We start from the raw sequence: 20,750 nt of genomic DNA on the forward strand, positions 1-20,750 counted from the left end.
TGTAACATGACTCGTGCAGATGAGCCGCGGCCAAGGACTCATATAGAGGTTAGTGACAATAAAGTTATTGCTCGTCTCCTTTGTAAATAATGCTATTAGAACAACATGTGCTAATCGTATCACCCCTCCCAACTATCCTTTCAGTGATCTGATGCGAGAAAGCTTTAGCTGAGAGCCGATGCCACTCACACATTGGATTCTGTCAACCTAGTTGGCTAACATGCCCTCAGCATTTTGATGTCTGGTCATTTGAAGCCCAAGAGACATCGTAGATTCAAACATATAGATTTATTGCACATATAAATAACTGCAGTTGGTGATCCCACATATACTCTCTATACTTAACCATCACCCTGTAGTGTCATGTATATTATCCTAATTAAACAATTCTACATAATGCATGTGCTAATTGTACGTATTGTGCTTGAAAGAGGTATGGCAACAAAGGGTTAATATCATTCCCGACTAGTCCTTAACGGAGAGTATTAACCACCTATCCTTATAAAATGGTCTGACCGAGCTGGGCACACGGGGAAAACAAATTGTGGCTGCTGTGACTCTCAATACTGGAGCACAACACTTCTGACCTGTAATGACTTCCTGATACAGGAATGTACCCCCTGGCACCAGGGCACCATTCAAAAACAGTTCTTGGATGGCAGAGAGAGGGAGGCTGTAAACGGCCGGCTCCCTTTGCCTTACAAAATAAAATCCATTAATGTGGCTCTGAATGGGTCCACTTTGCCAAATTTCGAGCGGTACCAGAGCAGAATTCACTAAGGAGACAAGCAAGCTTTGTTGTTTATCTCCTGTGGGCATCAACACAGAAACCTAGCCAATGCGCTTCTTTCCTCGGATATAACTAACCTGACCCACAATGCGTTCTCTTGCAGGCCCTGGGATTCGATCCCAAAGAAGATAATTACATCGATAAAGCAGTATCTGTGTTTGGGGGATTTTACATTCTTTTCTTCATTGAAAGGATACTGAAAATGATATTGAACGCCTACGGACAGGTACAGTTCTCTTGCACTTTCTCGTAATTTCGATTATGTGTACTTGTTTCTTGTTGGCAGGCGAAAGATGTTTTAATTCGGCTTCTTGATAATACTTTCTGAGATATACTGTGCATGCATTAGAATGGTCATCTGGCAGATGCATGCCTTTTTTTACAGTATGAAATCTAAGGATGCGAGATGATGTTTCTGATTTCTAAAATGTAAATGACAGTCACTAATAGAACTTTTTTCAGCAAAATAAGTGGGATTGACCTGACTTCAGCCAACTTTTGTATAATAATGTCACACCAACCCAGTTTCCAAGCAGTTTTCTAATCAGACATACATTGTCTGAAAATCCAACTGCCTTACCTTTGATAGCCCACTGTTCACACTTTCTACAAGGCCATTGGTTGAAAGAGCCTCTGTAGGGGCATTACCAGGAGCGGCCCATGCAGGTAAGAGCGGTGAGGCGTCGGGGCGGGGGAGACTTGACAGACAATGAGGGAAAATTAAATATTAATTTTATTTTCCCTTGTCGTCTGTCGCGTTCCCCAACCTGCCCCACCGCTCTAACCTGCACGGGCCGCTCCTGGGCATTACACTGCACCTAAATTTAGGATGCAGGTACCGGAACCACCCGTGCAGCATAAAATGCAAATGTTTGGAAGCTGTTAAGAAAGGTGGTATCCAAACATGTTTTAATAGACAGCGTGTGGGATTAGGACACACCCCCTGGCTTCACGGAGATCCTGGCCTTTTGTCTAACTGCTCTTTCGTCCAAGATTTCGCAGTTACCAGGCACATCACCAGCTTCTTTTTTTATTGCTGCTGAAGATATCATGAGGGCAAGTGCACCACAAGGAGGTTGAGTTCTTATGAAGGGGCTACCCCAACTTTAGCCATCAGAATTACTGTCCAGCGTACACATTGCAGCCCTGTTTACCTGTTGTGCACAGTGTGCTCGTAGTCCCCGCAGGAAGGCGGTTGAGGTAAAAAAAACAGGCAGGGGAACTTTTTTTTGCTCTACCGACTTGAAAAACCTGTACAATACTTAGCAGGGAAGGCTCTTGTAAAGTCAGAATCCAAAGTAAATAAGTATAGGTAGTTAATATTTGTATTGTTTGGTTAATTAAAACCTTTACAATTTCCATGTAAAAAATACGTAATAGCAACAAAATTCGTAAATAAGTATAGTTGATTCCAAGTTGAAACACCAAATATACAGCATACAAGAAAACATCCTGTCTTGATCCTCTCACTCCAGCAACTGTTCTCAATGATCCACAAGCAAAAGGATCTAGAGCTCCAAAAGCAGCACAATGAAGGAATGAAAGAGACCATACAAAAATAAACAATTTACACAAGAAATACAGTGAAACATTATAATACAAAAGAAACAGCAATAAATAACAACATAAATAACACCAAGACAGCTCTCCTCATGCACAGCGATCACTCTTTGTACACCTTTTTAATAATAACAATGATCAAGCCTTTGAATGGGTGGGAACTAGTGTTCTGGCCTTGGGCACAGTTTCAAATAGTGGCATGCCTATAACAGACTGCTCATGAATCTGGCTACGTTTCCATAATTGTGTTTGAATAGGCCATAGGTGTAAGATAGAACCCAAGGGCAGACTATGAGTACAGCGAGAGAACTGACAAGGATACCATTGACCAGATACACAAAGGATACTCTTTGAGTACGTTTTTGGCTATTCACAAAATCTACGTGTCAATTTCTCTAAAAGTGTACCTTACATGTCTCCACCAAATTAAAGGGTCTGACAACTATTCACAAACGGTGGGGTTATTTACAAAGGTTACTTACACTTTTGAGTAATTTACAAATGTAATTTACTCTTACACCTTTGAGTAAATTACACTCGGATTCTGTAAATAGCCAAAAGTAGTGAAGTTACTAAAAAGTGGAAGAGTACAGTTGGTTCCCAACGACAGGCAACAATAAAGTGACACGGAGCCCAGTGCCTGAGGTCAGACCCCAGTCAAATATATTCCATCCAGGCCTGAATACAGCTTGTCTTCCATGGGCAACTAATGTCTCATATTGCATGGTAGCAATCTCCTGTGTTTCAACTGCCCCATGTCTTCAATTGTGTGACTTTCCACTTACTAAAAGCCACATCTCAAGTCTGATATAAAAAGCCATTTTGCAATTACAAACCCTGTGATTCACAAAATCACAATGTAGGGGACCACAAAAGGCCTTTGCTGTATGCACAAACTCCTTTTTAGAAATCGGAAAACTGACTCATAAGAGGAATATTGCAAACCTTTCTGAACCAGAAATAGGAAGAGGCATGAAAGAGGCTTCTCCCTCATTTTTGCGATTCAGAAAGGATTGTATCAATCAATTGTTTATGACTGGAATCTCGAACCATTGATGAGTTACTGATGCCTGGGTTGGGGTGGAAACGGATTTGCAAAGAGGAAGGGATGCTGTACAGCCCCTTTCCCCTTGGGAATTGTGTTGGGAGCCTCGGGGGGGGGGGAGGAGGGGGTGCGGGGCGACGTAGGCAGTGGTCCTAAGGTCCTAAGGACCAATGCCTCTCTGCCCTTGAAGTTTTTAAAAATGGAAAACTTGGAAAAATTAAAAAAAACAGCACAAGTGGGTGCTCAAAGAGCAACTATTTTTTGTGACTGGAATAATAGGACATCAGGCCCCAAGTTTGTAATAATATAAGTTAACTGCTGAAATATGTTTGCACAATTCATATTTAAGCGACATTAAAGGATGTTTTAAACCTTTTATGAATACCGCCATAAACCTTGTTGTGATTTAGATGGAAAAGTCCTCTTACTTTCCCTTGAGGGGGGAATGTACATGGATGTAGTGTGTTTGCAGCTACATTCCTGTGATCGCATATGGTCTGCTGAAGCTCTAGTTGTGGTGTGACGCAACTGGTGATAAGAAATCAATGAACACACGTGTGTTTTTTGTACTGTTGTTACAGAACAAAAGCCCAATTTGAAAAAATGTTTTTATTAATATTTAGCATTTTTTTTAGGATCCCCATAGCCACATGGACATCGACCAGCTTGCCAAACCGAAAACCAAGAGTGAACACGAAGCAGCAAAAGTGAAGAATGGAATCACCTATTATGCAAATCCAGCTGTTACGCGGGCGAGCAGCAGCATGGACGTAGACAATATCAGCATCATCACAACTCAGGTACCCTCCTTGTCCGTGACTGTTGAAGGAAGGTATAATTTACGTAGTTTTTAAAGTGCCCCGGTTGTCACTGAGGTAGTTTTTTAGAATATGCACTGAGATCTCCCCTTTTATGTATATTCTATAATGGCCTAAGCTTTGTAAATATCCGTGCCTTGTTTTTGTATTACCCAAAGGTTGTAATCAAGCAAAGTTTACTTATATTTACTTTATTTAAGAGTTCACTGTGGTCCCATGTACCACTGCCTACATTTTAGCAAACCTTTTTTTTACATTTACAAAGGAGAAGAAGCATTAAATGGTTTGCCACTTCCTTAGAGGTGTAGGTAAAATATCAGTGTTCCACAATCATATTTTGGTTGCAAAGATACAGATATATTAGAAACAATTTCCATTTGATGCCTACAACAGGTTCCTTTCAGATACTAAATCAGTAGCCACCTGCAATCCCAATTTAGGAGTCGGAAAACCTTTACTGACTTCTAAAAAGTGATCAATAACATGCCAGAATACAGCATTTGCAGCCGTTAAAAAAGGCTTATTTCATCTGGCCCTAACTCCACATTCTGACTCACTGAATCAACATTGCTATACCTTTCGCCCTTTAAATAAAGATGTACAAATTGATTTCAGAATAGTGAGGAACATCCTGTGCCTCTCTGGGCTGTTATGTGGTCCACGAAAGCACATGCAACTCAAACATGAGCAGTTTCACGATTTCAAACAGGGAAAGTGGCCCTGCATTTTTGTTTGCCTGCAGGGCTGATTTTTGTGTTTGTTTCAATCAAAATCTGCTTTGTGGGTGGACCAAAAATAGGATTAGATACAGGTCTCCCCACAATTTGCAAAGCCCTCTTTAGGAATGGGGTAATTCTAAAAAGGCCACTTTTCGAAAGTTGGCATTCTCTTGTCCTAACCATTTGGAGCCTGCGGCCTGTATCCTGGATCACATGAATAGGTGTAGCTTGCAGTTGGTCTTTGTGTATTACTCCCAGTCAGTTAGATAAAGGGGGTTTAAGCATTGGCATGATGGGCCTCCTCTCACTTGATATGGGAGGCGGAGCTGCCACCTACCCCACTTACACATTGCAAAGGGTTTAACAATAGCCTTTTTCGCTCTCAGACAAGATGGCCAGGGCAGGGAGGTAGGAAATTCCAGACAGCTCTGTAGGGGTAGGGCAGAAGAAACTTCTCCTACTTCAAAGAAGGCACCAGTTATATTATTTGTATTTATTTATTTAGAGTTTTATAGAGCGCGAACCAGACCCGTGAGGGTATCAGAGCGCTTTACAAGATTGACATGTGGTAAACAAAGGACTTAGGAGGGGTGGATACAGTTGGGATAAATATAGGAGGATACATTATACAAAAAACAAAACAAAAAAAACCAGGCAGCTTCAATCCCAGGATACGTATAGGATAAAACAAGTAGATACATAAAACAAAAAAAGGAGTCTCAATGTCATGTAGGTATCATCCGGAAGGACCAGGGATAATGCTGTAATATTGGGTGGAACAAGGTCACTGAGGTGAATGTAATGCCAGCGTTAGGGAAAGAATTTGCCCATTTGGAAAGTTTTGGCCTCTTTTTTGAAGCGTGCCAGAGAGGGAAGTCTTCTGATGGCGGGTGGGAGTGAGTTACAAATTCTTAGAGCGGCCCCAGAGAAGGCCCAATTGAACGTATAAAAATAGGACCCTCAGTACACATTGGGCCCTGTGAAAGGCTCAGAAGGACTGCTGTGCTACTCTACTGCAAGAAGGACTGATGCCCTGCTGCCTGAGTGAGAAGGACTGGATCTGCCTTAATACAATATATATAATATTATTATATATAACAAGGGAGTTCGACTCCCGAAACGCGTCGATGTATTGTCATTCTTTATAAATAAATAAAAGGACTCTTTACCCTACCGGAGAGTGCTGGATGATTATCTGAGGCGCATGGGGTAATCCTATAACTTATATATATATATATATATATATATTTTTTTCTTTCGAGTTTTGCCAGATAAGCACCACACGCACTCGGAAGACGTACAGCTATAGGCGTTTATTTACCAAAATAACGCTACGCGTTTCAACACCGAAGTGCCTTGCTCACACCTTGCCGAGATTTACACGCCACCTGACCACGGGAACCAGATCCCAGTAACCTACCCCGGTTTTTGAATCATATATATATATATATATATATATATATATATATATATATATATATATATATATATATATGTATATATATATATATATATATATATATATATATATATATATCCACCATCTGAGTTACCCCATTTTGAAGAGCCAGCAACCAGGAAGGTAAAATGTATCGTTATTTTGCAGGATAACAGCGCAGTACAGACAGAACAAAGTCCAAATTCATTTCCCAGCCTGACGCGCTTCATGCTTCTGCAGCATTTCTTCAGAGGCTCCTTTGCACACTGAGTGAAGCATTGGCAGCTTAAATCATTAACACCTGGCTCCGTGGGCGTTGACTCTCACCGAGCCTGCTGGTGTTTGTAGTCCCGTTATTATTGCTTCAGTGAGCTGCTTACACACAGTGTTAAATGTTCAAAAAATAAAACCACAGTGGGCTTGGAAGTTGTGCCACTGTCTCTGCGCTGCAAGTAACACCTGCAACACGACCTTCCTGCCCTTCACGCTGCTCGCAATGTGACTGCAGCGCGGTCCACTTCCATGTGGCAGGGCTCTCCACCATCTGAGTTACCCCATTTTGAAGAGCCAGCAACAGGGAAGGTAAAATTTATCGTTATTTTGCAGGATAACAGCGCAGTACAGACAGAACAAAGTCCAAATTCATTTCCCAGCCTGACGCGTTTCATGCTTCTGCAGCATTTCTTCAGAGGCTCCTTTGCACACTGAGTGAAGCATTGGCAGCTTAAATCATTAACACCTGGCTCCGTGGGCGTTGACTCTCACCGAGCCTGCTGGTGTTTGTAGTCCCGTTATTATTGCTTCAGTGAGCTGCTTACACACAGTGTTAAATGTTCAAAAAATAAAACCACAGTGGGCTTGGAAGTTGTGCCACTGTCTCTGCGCTGCAAGTAACACCTGCAACACGACCTTCCTGCCCTTCACGCTGCTCGCAATGTGACTGCAGCGCGGTCCACTTCCATGTGGCAGGGCTCTTCACGACCGGGATCGGCCGTTTACAAATCCACCATCTGAGTTACCCCATTTTGAAGAGCCAGCAACCAGGAAGGTAAAATGTATCGTTATTTTGCAGGATAACAGCGCAGTACAGACAGAACAAAGTCCAAATTCATTTCCCAGCCTGACGCGTTTCATGCTTCTGCAGCATTTCTTCAGAGGCTCCTTTGCACACTGAGTGAAGCATTGGCAGCTTAAATCATTAACACCTGGCTCCGTGGGCGTTGACTCTCACCGAGCCTGCTGGTGTTTGTAGTCCCGTTATTATTGCTTCAGTGAGCTGCTTACACACAGTGATAAATGTTCAAAAAATAAAACCACAGTGGGCTTGGAAGTTGTGCCACTGTCTCTGCGCTGCAAGTAACAACTGCAACACGACCTTCCTGCCCTTCACGCTGCTCGCAATGTGACTGCAGCGCGGTCCACTTCCATGTGGCAGGGCTCTCCACCATCTGAGTTACCCCATTTTGAAGAGCCAGCAACAGGGAAGGTAAAATTTATCGTTATTTTGCAGGATAACAGCGCAGTACAGACAGAACAAAGTCCAAATTCATTTCCCAGCCTGACGCGTTTCATGCTTCTGCAGCATTTCTTCAGAGGCTCCTTTGCACACTGAGTGAAGCATTGGCAGCTTAAATCATTAACACCTGGCTCCGTGGGCGTTGACTCTCACCGAGCCTGCTGGTGTTTGTAGTCCCGTTATTATTGCTTCAGTGAGCTGCTTACACACAGTGTTAAATGTTCAAAAAATAAAACCACAGTGGGCTTGGAAGTTGTGCCACTGTCTCTGCGCTGCAAGTAACACCTGCAACACGACCTTCCTGCCCTTCACGCTGCTCGCAATGTGACTGCAGGCCGGTCCACTTCCATGTGGCAGGGCTCTTCACGACCGGGATCGGCCGTTTACAAATCCACCATCTGAGTTACCCCATTTTGAAGAGCCAGCAACCAGGAAGGTAAAATTTATCGTTATTTTGCAGGATAACAGCGCAGTACAGACAGAACAAAGTCCAAATTCATTTCCCAGCCTGACGCGTTTCATGCTTCTGCAGCATTTCTTCAGAGGATCCTTTGCACACTGAGTGAAGCATTGGCAGCTTAAATCATTAACACCTGGCTCCGTGGGCGTTGACTCTCACCGAGCCTGCTGGTGTTTGTAGTCCCGTTATTATTGCTTCAGTGAGCTGCTTACACACAGTGTTAAATGTTCAAAAAATAAAACCACAGTGGGCTTGGAAGTTGTGCCACTGTCTCTGCGCTGCAAGTAACACCTGCAACACGACCTTCCTGCCCTTCACGCTGCTCGCAATGTGACTGCAGCGCGGTCCACTTCCATGTGGCAGGGCTCTTCACGACCGGGATCGGCCGTTTACAAATCCACCATCTGAGTTACCCCATTTTGAAGAGCCAGCAACCAGGAAGGTAAAATTTATCGGTATTTTGCAGGATAACAGCGCAGTACAGACAGAACAAAGTCCAAATTCATTTCCCAGCCTGACGCGTTTCATGCTTCTGCAGCATTTCTTCAGAGGCTCCTTTGCACACTGAGTGAAGCATTGGCAGCTTAAATCATTAACACCTGGCTCCGTGGGCGTTGACTCTCACCGAGCCTGCTGGTGTTTGTAGTCCCGTTATTATTGCTTCAGTGAGCTGCTTACACACAGTGTTAAATGTTCAAAAAATAAAACCACAGTGGGCTTGGAAGTTGTGCCACTGTCTCTGCGCTGCAAGTAACACCTGCAACACGACCTTCCTGCCCTTCACGCTGCTCGCAATGTGACTGCAGGCCGGTCCACTTCCATGTGGCAGGGCTCTTCACGACCGGGATCGGCCGTTTACAAATCCACCATCTGAGTTACCCCATTTTGAAGAGCCAGCAACCAGGAAGGTAAAATGTATCGTTATTTTGCAGGATAACAGCGCAGTACAGACAGAACAAAGTCCAAATTCATTTCCCAGCCTGACGCGTTTCATGCTTCTGCAGCATTTCTTCAGAGGCTCCTTTGCACACTGAGTGAAGGATTGGCAGCTTAAATCATTAACACCTGGCTCCGTGGGCGTTGACTCTCACCGAGCCTGCTGGTGTTTGTAGTCCCGTTATTATTGCTTCAGTGAGCTGCTTACACACAGTGTTAAATGTTCAAAAAATAAAACCACAGTGGGCTTGGAAGTTGTGCCACTGTCTCTGCGCTGCAAGTAACACCTGCAACACGACCTTCCTGCCCTTCACGCTGCTCGCAATGTGACTGCAGCGCGGTCCACTTCCATGTGGCAGGGCTCTTCACGACCGGGATCGGCCGTTTACAAATCCACCATCTGAGTTACCCCATTTTGAAGAGCCAGCAACCAGGAAGGTAAAATTTATCGTTATTTTGCAGGATAACAGCGCAGTACAGACAGAACAAACTCCAAATTCATTTCCCAGCCTGACGCGTTTCATGCTTCTGCAGCATTTCTTCAGAGGCTCCTTTGCACACTGAGTGAAGCATTGGCAGCTTAAATCATTAACACCTGGCTCCGTGGGCGTTGACTCTCACCGAGCCTGCTGGTGTTTGTAGTCCCGTTATTATTGCTTCAGTGAGCTGCTTACACACAGTGTTAAATGTTCAAAAAATAAAACCACAGTGGGCTTGGAAGTTATGCCACTGTCTCTGCGCTGCAAGTAACACCTGCAACACGACCTTCCTGCCCTTCACGCTGCTCGCAATGTGACTGCAGCGCGGTCCACTTCCATGTGGCAGGGCTCTTCACGACCGGGATCGGCCGTTTACAAATCCACCATCTGAGTTACCCCATTTTGAAGAGCCAGCAACCAGGAAGGTAAAATTTATCGTTATTTTGCAGGATAACAGCGCAGTACAGACAGAACAAAGTCCAAATTCATTTCCCAGCCTGACGCGTTTCATGCTTCTGCAGCATTTCTTCAGAGGCTCCTTTGCACACTGAGTGAAGCATTGGCAGCTTAAATCATTAACACCTGGCTCCGTGGGCGTTGACTCTCACCGAGCCTGCTGGTGTTTGTAGTCCCGTTATTATTGCTTCAGTGAGCTGCTTACACACAGTGTTAAATGTTCAAAAAATAAAACCACAGTGGGCTTGGAAGTTGTGCCACTGTCTCTGCGCTGCAAGTAACACCTGCAACACGACCTTCCTGCCCTTCACGCTGCTCGCAATGTGACTGCAGCGCGGTCCACTTCCATGTGGCAGGGCTCTTCACGACCGGGATCGGCCGTTTACAAATCCACCATCTGAGTTACCCCATTTTGAAGAGCCAGCAACCAGGAAGGTAAAATGTATCGTTATTTTGCAGGATAACAGCGCAGTACAGACAGAACAAAGTCCAAATTCATTTCCCAGCCTGACGCGTTTCATGCTTCTGCAGCATTTCTTCAGAGGCTTCTTTGCACACTGAGTGAAGCATTGGCAGCTTAAATCATTAACACCTGGCTCCGTGGGCGTTGACTCTCACCGAGCCTGCTGGTGTTTGTAGTCCCGTTATTATTGCTTCAGTGAGCTGCTTACACACAGTGTTAAATGTTCAAAAAATAAAACCACAGTGGGCTTGGAAGTTGTGCCACTGTCTCTGCGCTGCAAGTAACACCTGCAACACGACCTTCCTGCCCTTCACGCTGCTCGCAATGTGACTGCAGCGCGGTCCACTTCCATGTGGCAGGGCTCTTCACGACCGGGATCGGCCGTTTACAAATCCACCATCTGAGTTACCCCATTTTGAAGAGCCAGCAACCAGGAAGGTAAAATTTATCGTTATTTTGCAGGATAACAGCGCAGTACAGACAGAACAAAGTCCAAATTCATTTCCCAGCCTGACGCGTTTCATGCTTCTGCAGCATTTCTTCAGAGGCTCCTTTGCACACTGAGTGAAGCATTGGCAGCTTAAATCATTAACACCTGGCTCCGTGGGCGTTGACTCTCACCGAGCCTGCTGGTGTTTGTAGTCCCGTTATTATTGCTTCACTGAGCTGCTTACACACAGTGTTAAATGTTCAAAAAATAAAACCACAGTGGGCTTGGAAGTTGTGCCACTGTCTCTGCGCTGCAAGTAACACCTGCAACACGACCTTCCTGCCCTTCACGCTGCTCGCAATGTGACTGCAGCGCGGTCCACTTCCATGTGGGAGGGCTCTTCACGACCGGGATCGGCCGTTTACAAATCCACCATCTGAGTTACCCCATTTTGAAGAGCCAGCAACCAGGAAGGTAAAATTTATCGTTATTTTGCAGGAAGGATAACAGCGCAGTACAGACAGAACAAAGTCCAAATTCATTTCCCAGCCTGACGCGTTTCATGCTTCTGCAGCATTTCTTCAGAGGCTCCTTTGCACACTGATTGAAGCATTGGCAGCTTAAATCATTAACACCTGGCTCCATGGGCGTTGACTCTCACCGAGCCTGCTGGTGTTTGTAGTCCCGTTATTATTGCTTCAGTGAGCTGCTTACACACAGTGTTAAATGTTCAAAAAATAAAACCACAGTGGGCTTGGAAGTTATGCCACTGTCTCTGCGCTGCAAGTAACACCTGCAACACGACCTTCCTGCCCTTCACGCTGCTCGCAATGTGACTGCAGCGCGGTCCACTTCCATGTGGCAGGGCTCTTCACGACCGGGATCGGCCGTTTACAAATCCACCATCTGAGTTACCCCATTTTGAAGAGCCAGCAACCAGGAAGGTAAAATTTATCGTTATTTTGCAGGATAACAGCGCAGTACAGACAGAACAAAGTCCAAATTCATTTCATTTCATCAACTTTATTCGATTATAGATATATATAATCATAAAAGTACATTATTTTAAAAGAAGAAAAGGTGATTTTTAAACATGAAATTAAAATAATTATAAGCGTCATACATAGAATCTCAAAACTTAAATCACTATGAGAAAAGGAGTTTCAAAATAATGATAATGCTGTTTCTGTAAAAGTGAGAATATACAGGTTTTAGCTAAAGGATTTTCGACGGATTGATATTACTGTTTTAAGAAAAATAGCTATCAGTTTCGCTTCATGTGGGGATTTCGGAGATTGTAAGTGGGAAAGTGCTAGGTGTGAATGTCTTATTCCGCTGGATCGTAAAATAGGAAGAATCCATGTTTTTCTTGCTAGACTGTAGTATTTGCAAAAAAGAGCGACATGGATCGTGGATTGTTCAGAAACTCCCTCACAAGGACACCTCATTAAATTCCGGGACCAGTTATTCGTTTCCGGAAATGAGACCAAACGATAAAAAAGGTCAAACCGGAATCTTGTGATTAAGAATTTTTCATGATTCGATAGAAAGTATGTCAGGTAGGGCTGAATGAGTTTCCCTGACTGGAGAATACGAATTTTTTCGTTTTGTGTTTTGGTAATCTCTGCTTGATTACGAAGTTCCCTTAGATGGCTCATACATGTCTGCTTCAGCTGACTCTTCGAGATGTCTTCGATAGAGGGTGGTTCTAGAAAATAGTGCTCACAGTCCATATCTACGAAGAATTTGTGAATGTAGACGAGCCACGGAATTTTCCGCCAGTACGCTAGGCCAAGACAGTCTGTGATGAGGGACCGGGTGATATGACTTTCAGGGTTACACCATATGCGCTGCCAGAGTAGAATAGGCTGGCATCGTATGGTGTCAGTAATGTACTCCATACCAAGTTCCCGGTGTGAGGCTAGGGTCGGGGAGCTTTGAGGAAGGGCTAGGACGTATTTAATAAAAGCATTTTCAGAGACCTGGAGTTGGTCAATACATCCATAGCCCCAGATACCTGCTCCATATGTAGCCACACTGTGGCATTTCGCGTGATATATAGTTATCAATTCCGCAGGAGCCGGTTTGCCCAATTTCCTTGAAAAGGTAATTAGTGCTGATATGGCACGGCGGAAGTTAAGGTTTCTGGCTTCCACTGCCTTGCGCCAAGTCATTGTGTCATCCACTAGAATGCCCAGATACGGATACACCGATGTTTTTTCAAGTACGCTGTTGTTGATAAGTATGGGCTTGAAGACTCTTTGCCTTGGACCGATGTTCATTGTAAAGGTTTTTTTAATGTTGACTTTAAGTCCTAGGGAATCCATAAAGGTCACATATTTGTTTAGTTGCCGTTGGAGTTGATTTGGAGTCCGTGCCAGAATGACCGAGTCGTCGGCATACAAGAGAATAGGTATCGGGCGATGTTCGATCTGTGGGAGGTCCTGGCTCCCTTCCAGCATGGCCTGTTCAAGCCCATTTGTGTATAGGTTGAACAGGAAGGGAGCCAGTACACATCCCTGTCTTACACCTCTTGAGATTTTAAAGGGTCGTGATAGTTCACCGCCAATGCCAAATCGGACTCGGCCTTCTGCGTTAGTATATAACTCTCTTAAAAAGGCTAATATAGGTGGGTCCACTCCAAGAAGTTCTAGAATCTGCCATAGCTTTGGGTGCTGTACGCAGTCGAACGCCGCGCTTAGGTCTACATAGACCAGGAAGATGTTACCTCCTTTAGCGCGTGCGTACTTTCCTGCCAGAAGGACAAGATTTAGGGCCTGTTCGACCGTTCCGAGCCCCTTCTGGAAGCCATATTGCAGGTCTGTGATGACATTTTTCTCCCGGGCCCAAGATTGTAATCGGTCCAGGAGTATTCGGCCTGCAATCTTGCCCATGGAGTCCAGAAGGGAGATCGGCCTATAGCACGCTGGGTCATTTCGGTCCCCTTTTTTAAAGATGGGCAATAGTGTCGATGTTGACCACGAGGGGAAGAGACCGATTGAAACGACTGCAGCCATGACGCATGTGATTATTTTCGACCAATAGTCGACATCATGTAGGAACAAATCCATAGGGACCCCGTCTGGGCCAGGGGCCTTGCCTGGTTTCGAAGCCTTGATCGCCTTTCTTACCTCGTTTAGGGTAAAGCGTAGGTTGATTGGATAGATGTTGGTCTTTTCTCGTTCAACTTCCTGTGCTTGGGTTGTTGGTGTGGCATCCGATGATATACCGAAGATTTTAGAAAAATGGGAGACCCAGGCATCCTCGGTTATTGCCACATCAAGATGGTCAGGGTCACTGATGTTGGCCAGGAGAGGTGATCTTATGGTCTGCCAAAAAACAATACTGTCTTTCCTTAGTGCGCTATCATGTAGTCGAAGCCATAGATCGTGCTTTATCTGTTTTTTACGGTTTTTCCGGGCACTGTTGTAAATTTTCCTTAATTTGGAGATTTTTTGAGGGTCTCTCGGTTGCTGTCGTAAGGATTCTTTGAGAGACGTAAGTGCCTTCCGGCATGCGGTGTCGAACCATCTCGAGGTAGGGAGTTTTCGCTTGTTTTTTGAGTTAATGAATAGCTCATCCCTTATTACTTCCTGGATGTTTTGGAAAGAGGTGACTATTGATACTGGGGATGCCTCGGGGGACAGGCAGTTGGCTAGCCAGGGTTGTGTTTTTGCAAGGAGCCTCTGCGTCATCTCCTCCGGATCGATCTTTGTCCATTTAATTGCATACCCATTCAGCTTCTTCATGGCAAGCGATTGTTGGTCTAAAGAACTGGCCTTTAAAGAGGGTACCCCAGCTTGTTTCATGTTGATTTCCATACTGTGTGGATAGTGGTCGCTGATTGGGTTGGTCCCAATTTTATAATCACTTATTTGCCCTCTACAAGAGTTTGAAGCTAAAATATAGTCGATGGTTGACATGAAGCCTCGCCCATGAAAGGTGGGTGCGAAGGCCTGCTCCGGGTTGACTAGTTCGTTAACAAAGTCAAGGTCCAGGGTATAGAGGATTTCATTTAGCTTATTGCCCCCTGGCGTGTGCTCAAAGTGAGGGATGGGGTTTCCATGTTCGTTATGAAGCCCACAGTTCCCATTTTTATGCTTTGGACACAGCGTGAGATTAAAGTCTCCACCCCAGATGAAATAAATTGTTACTTTATTGTGTGTTTTTTGAAATAAGAGTAAGTATGCAACTAGTTCATCTAGGTGTGAGCAGCATTCCACATTACCTGAATTGTTATAGTAGTTAATATATATGTATAGGTCACCTTTCATTGTTGTTAACTGAGTGATTTGTAAGATTTGAAAGAAAGGTGTTTCCTTTAACAATTTCACTGTAAGTGGTAGGGTATTTGAAATAAAGGTCGTAAGCCCGCCTTTTGGTCTGCCCATCCTACTAGGTACTGCTTGAGTGAAAAAGGTTTTATAGCCCGCTATATGCAGGGGAGTTATGCACCAAGTCTCTTGTAGGCACAGAATTTGGTGGCTTTTTGCTGTGTCAAGCCACATAGATGAGGTTATTTTTGTAATGAGGCCTGCGACATTCCAATAAGCAATGGCCAAAGTCAGGGTTGAGGGTTCCGTGACGGTGTGTGAAGTTTTTTTTGGGTTCTTATTAAAAGCTACCAGTTGCTGTAGACAGAGTCCCGTGTTATTGACAGGTTCTGTTGAGCAGATGGTAGTTAGGGCCTCTTGTGAGACATTAGGTAATCCCTGACTGATATGGGGAGGTTTTCCAGTTTTGGTAAGGGAAATATTGTGATGTTCCTGCGATATGATTTCATAGCTCCCTAGCGATGACTCTTGGAATGTTGAGTAGTGATTAAAATTCAGAAATTGCAATGTGACATCGATTTTAGGATGTCTAACTGTGTCCTTGAATGGTCAATCGACCATTTCCAGGGAATCGAAACGGTTTTGTGTTGGGAAGCCCTGCCATCCTTCATATGTTTGGAAGGGTCTTTCTTGCCAGTAGGGCCTCTGACGTTCTCTGGGCATTTCTCTCGGTCCACCCCTTCCTACATAGTCATATGAGTGTTCCGAGTGTCTCCATGGCACTTGGTACCATGGCTCCTGGTTCCATGGTTCTTTGGGCGTCTCGTGCCATGACCAGGGTATGGGGTTACGTTGGTGTTTTGCTGGCGGATAAAAGAAGGAGAGATGACGAGCGTCAATCCCCCCTTTTTTATCAAGCTGGGGCCAGGCACAGATGTACTCCACTGTTGAGGGGTCTCTGCACGTTACAATAATGCAGTCTCCGCGGGTTGTCTTTGTTGTTTTACCAATCCAGACTACCCTACGGGCTGTTGTGATCCCTCCAGATAAATGTGATTCGAGAGGCCTATTGATGCTTAACCACTGCATGGCTTTGTTTTTAAGAGACCATGCAGTTTCGGTCGTGTCATCTGTTAGCTCTGGTACACCTGTGAGAACTATTGTGTAAGGAGTGGCTTCCGGAGGCAAGTGAGCAGGACGTCTGACTACTGTAGGTTTTTTGGGTATGGTTTTCGGGGTCGTTTGAGGGGGCAGTGATTTAGGTAGGGGGACTTCGGACCTTTTTCCTGAGCTGGCGCTATTACTATCAGTGTTTGTCGCTGGATCTGGGGTATCTATCATGTCTGAATCTGCGTTTACTGTTTGCTTAGGTATTATAGCCGGAGGTTTCTCTTTCTGGAGTTGATGCGTTTTGGTAACAGATGTAAGTAATGAAGTGTTTTGTGGATATTTTTTCTGTGCTAATGTCGGAAGGTTTGTGTGATTAACTGTTTTCTGTGTGTTTGCTTGTGGCTGTTTTTTAGGTGGCTGTGACATGTTATGCTGACCCTTTGTTACTATACGGGTGTTTGAGTCTAGGATGGTAGCCGAGATGATGGTAAGCTGAGCTTCGAGATTCCTAATACTCAATTGAATGGGCTTTAGGTGTTGGAATAACAAATCTTTTATTGTAGTGAGAACTTGTGAGGTGACTCTACAGGTTTTGCATTGATTTTCTAAATGATCATTGGAAACTGCCTTATGAGGCTGATTAGTTACTAAGGATAATGGTAAGGTAGGAGACACTGTAGGGTTACCGAGAGTTAACGCCTGTTCTAGACGAGGAGCATTAGTTGGAACTTCTTCGATGGTTGCTGAATGCATGTGAAGAATTGCTCCTTCCCTTTCCCCTTGTTGAAACTGGTTACCGGATGATTGGGCATCCCCTTGTGTATGACAGATAGCTAGGTCAGGGGTTGTTTCCAAATCATCAAACATGATGGAGAGGTCTGATTCGGACTGTGTAACAGAAAGGTTTACTACCGACGGAACTAAGTTTATGTCTGGTACTGACAGAGACACCGGAAGAGAACAATTTTGCGTGTTTAGTTGAATCGGGCTGGTGACATTTGCAATAGCGCCTAGAGAGGAGCGCTTCGCATTAGCACTCATAAGATCAAGTGATACTCTCTTTTCCATCAGGGCTATACTCTGATTTATTGTCTCGTTGACCCGTGTGATGAATAAATCGATGGGGCCTGTTACTTGAGCTACTTCTTGAGCGTGTTTGGATTTGGGCTTGGTGGAACTTCTTGTTTTTGCTGGCATGGTGATTACCTGAATGCGGGTTCAAAGATGAAAGAGGAGTGGCCCGGTCCGGTCTCTACCGGGCACTAACGGGCAACAACGGGCCCGCCCTTGGCCCGGGCTTCGCCCCGGGCTCCGACCCGCGCGCGTCCCGCGATGCGCGTTTGTGGTCCTGGTTATGAAGACTGCGGGTTGAAAGGGGGCGAGGCACTGGGAGGGGGCGCGGCTCCACGGGAAGAGGCAACAGCTGATGTGACTAACGCTGAGCCTCGCAGTCCCGGAGCCGCGCCTCGCGCCTCCTCTGCGGCCACGCAGATGGTGTGGGTCCTCTTCCCCAGGGGCTGGAGCAAGATTAGGCGGTGAGCTACTCCTGTAGCGTCAGGAAACAAATGCGAGCAGGAATCCTCACTGCGAGCGGCACCCGCGCAGCGGGGCCGCGAGAGGTTAAGAGCAGTCCTGATGGGGGCGGGGCACTGGGAGGGGGCGCGGCTCCACGGGAAGAGGCAACAGCTGATGTAACTAACGCTGAGCCTCGCAGTCCCGGAGCCGCGCCTCGCGCCTCCTCTGCGGCCACGCAGATGGTGTGGGTCCTCTTCCCCAGGGGCTGGAGCAAGATTAGGCGGTGAGCTACTCCTGTAGCGTCAGGAAACAAATGCGAGCAGGAATCCTCACTGCGAGCGGCACCCGCGCAGCGGGGCCGCGAGAGGTTAAGAGCAGTCCTGATGGGGGCGGGGCACTGGGAGGGGGCGCGGCTCCACGGGAAGAGGCAACAGCTGATGTGACTAACGCTGAGCCTCGCAGTCCCGGAGCCGCGCCTCGCGCCTCCTCTGCGGCCACGCAGATGGTGTGGGTCCTCTTCCCCAGGGGCTGGAGCAAGATTAGGCGGTGAGCTACTCCTGTAGCGTCAGGAAACAAATGCGAGCAGGAATCCTCACTGCGAGCGGCACCCGCGCAGCGGGGCCGCGAGAGGTTAAGAGCAGTCCTGATGGGGGCGGGGCACTGGGAGGGGGCGCGGCTCCACGGGAAGATGCAACAGCTGATGTGACTAACGCTGAGCCTCGCAGTCCCGGAGCCGCGCCTCGCGCCTCCTCTGCGGCCACGCAGATGGTGTGGGTCCTCTTCCCCAGGGGCTGGAGCAAGATTAGGCGGTGAGCTACTCCTGTAGCGTCAGGAAACAAATGCGAGCAGGAATCCTCACTGCGAGCGGCACCCGCGCAGCGGGGCCGCGAGAGGTTAAGAGCAGTCCTGATGGGGGCGGGGCACTGGGAGGGGGCGCGGCTCCACGGGAAGAGGCAACAGCTGATGTGACTAACGCTGAGCCTCGCAGTCCCGGAGCCGCGCCTCGCGCCTCCTCTGCGGCCACGCAGATGGTGTGGGTCCTCTTCCCCAGGGGCTGGAGCAAGATTAGGCGGTGAGCTACTCCTGTAGCGTCAGGAAACAAATGCGAGCAGGAATCCTCACTGCGAGCGGCACCCGCGCCGCGGGGCCGCGAGAGGTTAAGAGCAGTCCTGATGGGGGCGGGGCACTGGGAGGGGGCGCGGCTCCACGGGAAGAGGCAACAGCTGATGTGACTAACGCTGAGCCTCGCAGTCCCGGAGCCGCGCCTCGCGCCTCCTCTGCGGCCACGCAGATGGTGTGGGTCCTCTTCCCCAGGGGCTGGAGCAAGATTAGGCGGTGAGCTACTCCTGTAGCGTCAGGAAACAAATGCGAGCAGGAATCCTCACTGCGAGCGGCACCCGCGCAGCGGGGCCGCGAGAGGTTAAGAGCAGTCCTGATGGGGGCGGGGCACTGGGAGGGGGCGCGGCTCCACGGGAAGAGGCAACAGCTGATGTGACTAACGCTGAGCCTCGCAGTCCCGGAGCCGCGCCTCGCGCCTCCTCTGCAGCCACGCAGATGGTGTGGGTCCTCTTCCCCAGGGGCTGGAGCAAGATTAGGCGGTGAGCTACTCCTGTAGCGTCAGGAAACAAATGCGAGCAGGAATCCTCACGGCGAGAGGCAGTCCAAATTCATTTCCCAGCCTGACGCGTTTCATGCTTCTGCAGCATTTCTTCAGAGGCTCCTTTGCACACTGAGTGAAGCATTGGCAGCTTAAATCATTAACACCTGGCTCCGTGGGCGTTGACTCTCACCGAGCCTGCTGGTGTTTGTAGTCCCGTTATTATTGCTTCAGTGAGCTGCTTACACACAGTGTTAAATGTTCAAAAAATAAAACCACAGTGGGCTTGGAAGTTGTGCCACTGTCTCTGCGCTGCAAGTAACACCTGCAACACGACCTTCCTGCCCTTCACGCTGCTCGCAATGTGACTGCAGCGCGGTCCACTTCCATGTGGCAGGGCTCTTCACGACCGGGATCGGCCGTTTACAAATCCACCATCTGAGTTACCCTATTTTGAAGAGCCAGCAACCAGGAAGGAAAAATTTATCGTTATTTTGCAGGATAACAGCGCAGTACAGACAGAACAAAGTCCAAATTCATTTCCCAGCCTGATGCGTTTCATGCTTCTGCAGCATTTCTTCAGAGGCTCCTTTGCACACTGAGTGAAGCATTGGCAGCTTAAATCATTAACACCTGGCTCCGTGGGCGTTGACTCTCACCGAGCCTGCTGGTGTTTGTAGTCCCGTTATTATTGCTTCAGTGAGCTGCTTACACACAGTGTTAAATGTTCAAAAAATAAAACCACAGTGGGCTTGGAAGTTGTGCCACTGTCTCTGCGCTGCAAGTAACACCTGCAACACGACCTTCCTGCCCTTCACGCTGCTCGCAATGTGACTGCAGCGCGGTCCACTTCCATGTGGCAGGGCTCTTCACGACCGGGATCGGCCGTTTACAAATCCACCATCTGAGTTACCCCATTTTGAAGAGCCAGCAACCAGGAAGGTAAAATTTATCGTTATTTTGCAGGATAACAGCGCAGTACAGACAGAACAAAGTCCAAATTCATTTCCCAGCCTGACGCGTTTCATGCTTCTGCAGCATTTCTTCAGAGGCTCCTTTGCACACTGAGTGAAGCATTGGCAGCTTAAATCATTAACACCTGGCTCCGTGGGCGTTGACTCTCACCGAGCCTGCTGGTGTTTGT

At 46.8% G+C, this 20,750-nt stretch overlaps 1 protein-coding gene across 1 annotated transcript in view; it reads left to right on the top strand.

Annotated features, from left to right (window-relative positions):
- The window catches only part of SLC39A8 (solute carrier family 39 member 8), a 264,221-nt gene that overhangs the window by 105,689 nt on the left and 137,782 nt on the right, over window positions 1-20,750 (top strand). The window contains exons 5-6 of the mRNA XM_078677474.1: window positions 894-1,016; window positions 4,031-4,195. Coding sequence (XP_078533600.1) covers window positions 894-1,016; window positions 4,031-4,195 — 288 coding nt within the window. The remainder of the gene's footprint in view (window positions 1-893; window positions 1,017-4,030; window positions 4,196-20,750) is intronic.

This window comes from Lissotriton helveticus, chromosome 2_1, assembly GCF_964261635.1.
Source record: "Lissotriton helveticus chromosome 2_1, aLisHel1.1, whole genome shotgun sequence".
NCBI lineage: Eukaryota > Metazoa > Chordata > Amphibia > Caudata > Salamandridae > Lissotriton > Lissotriton helveticus.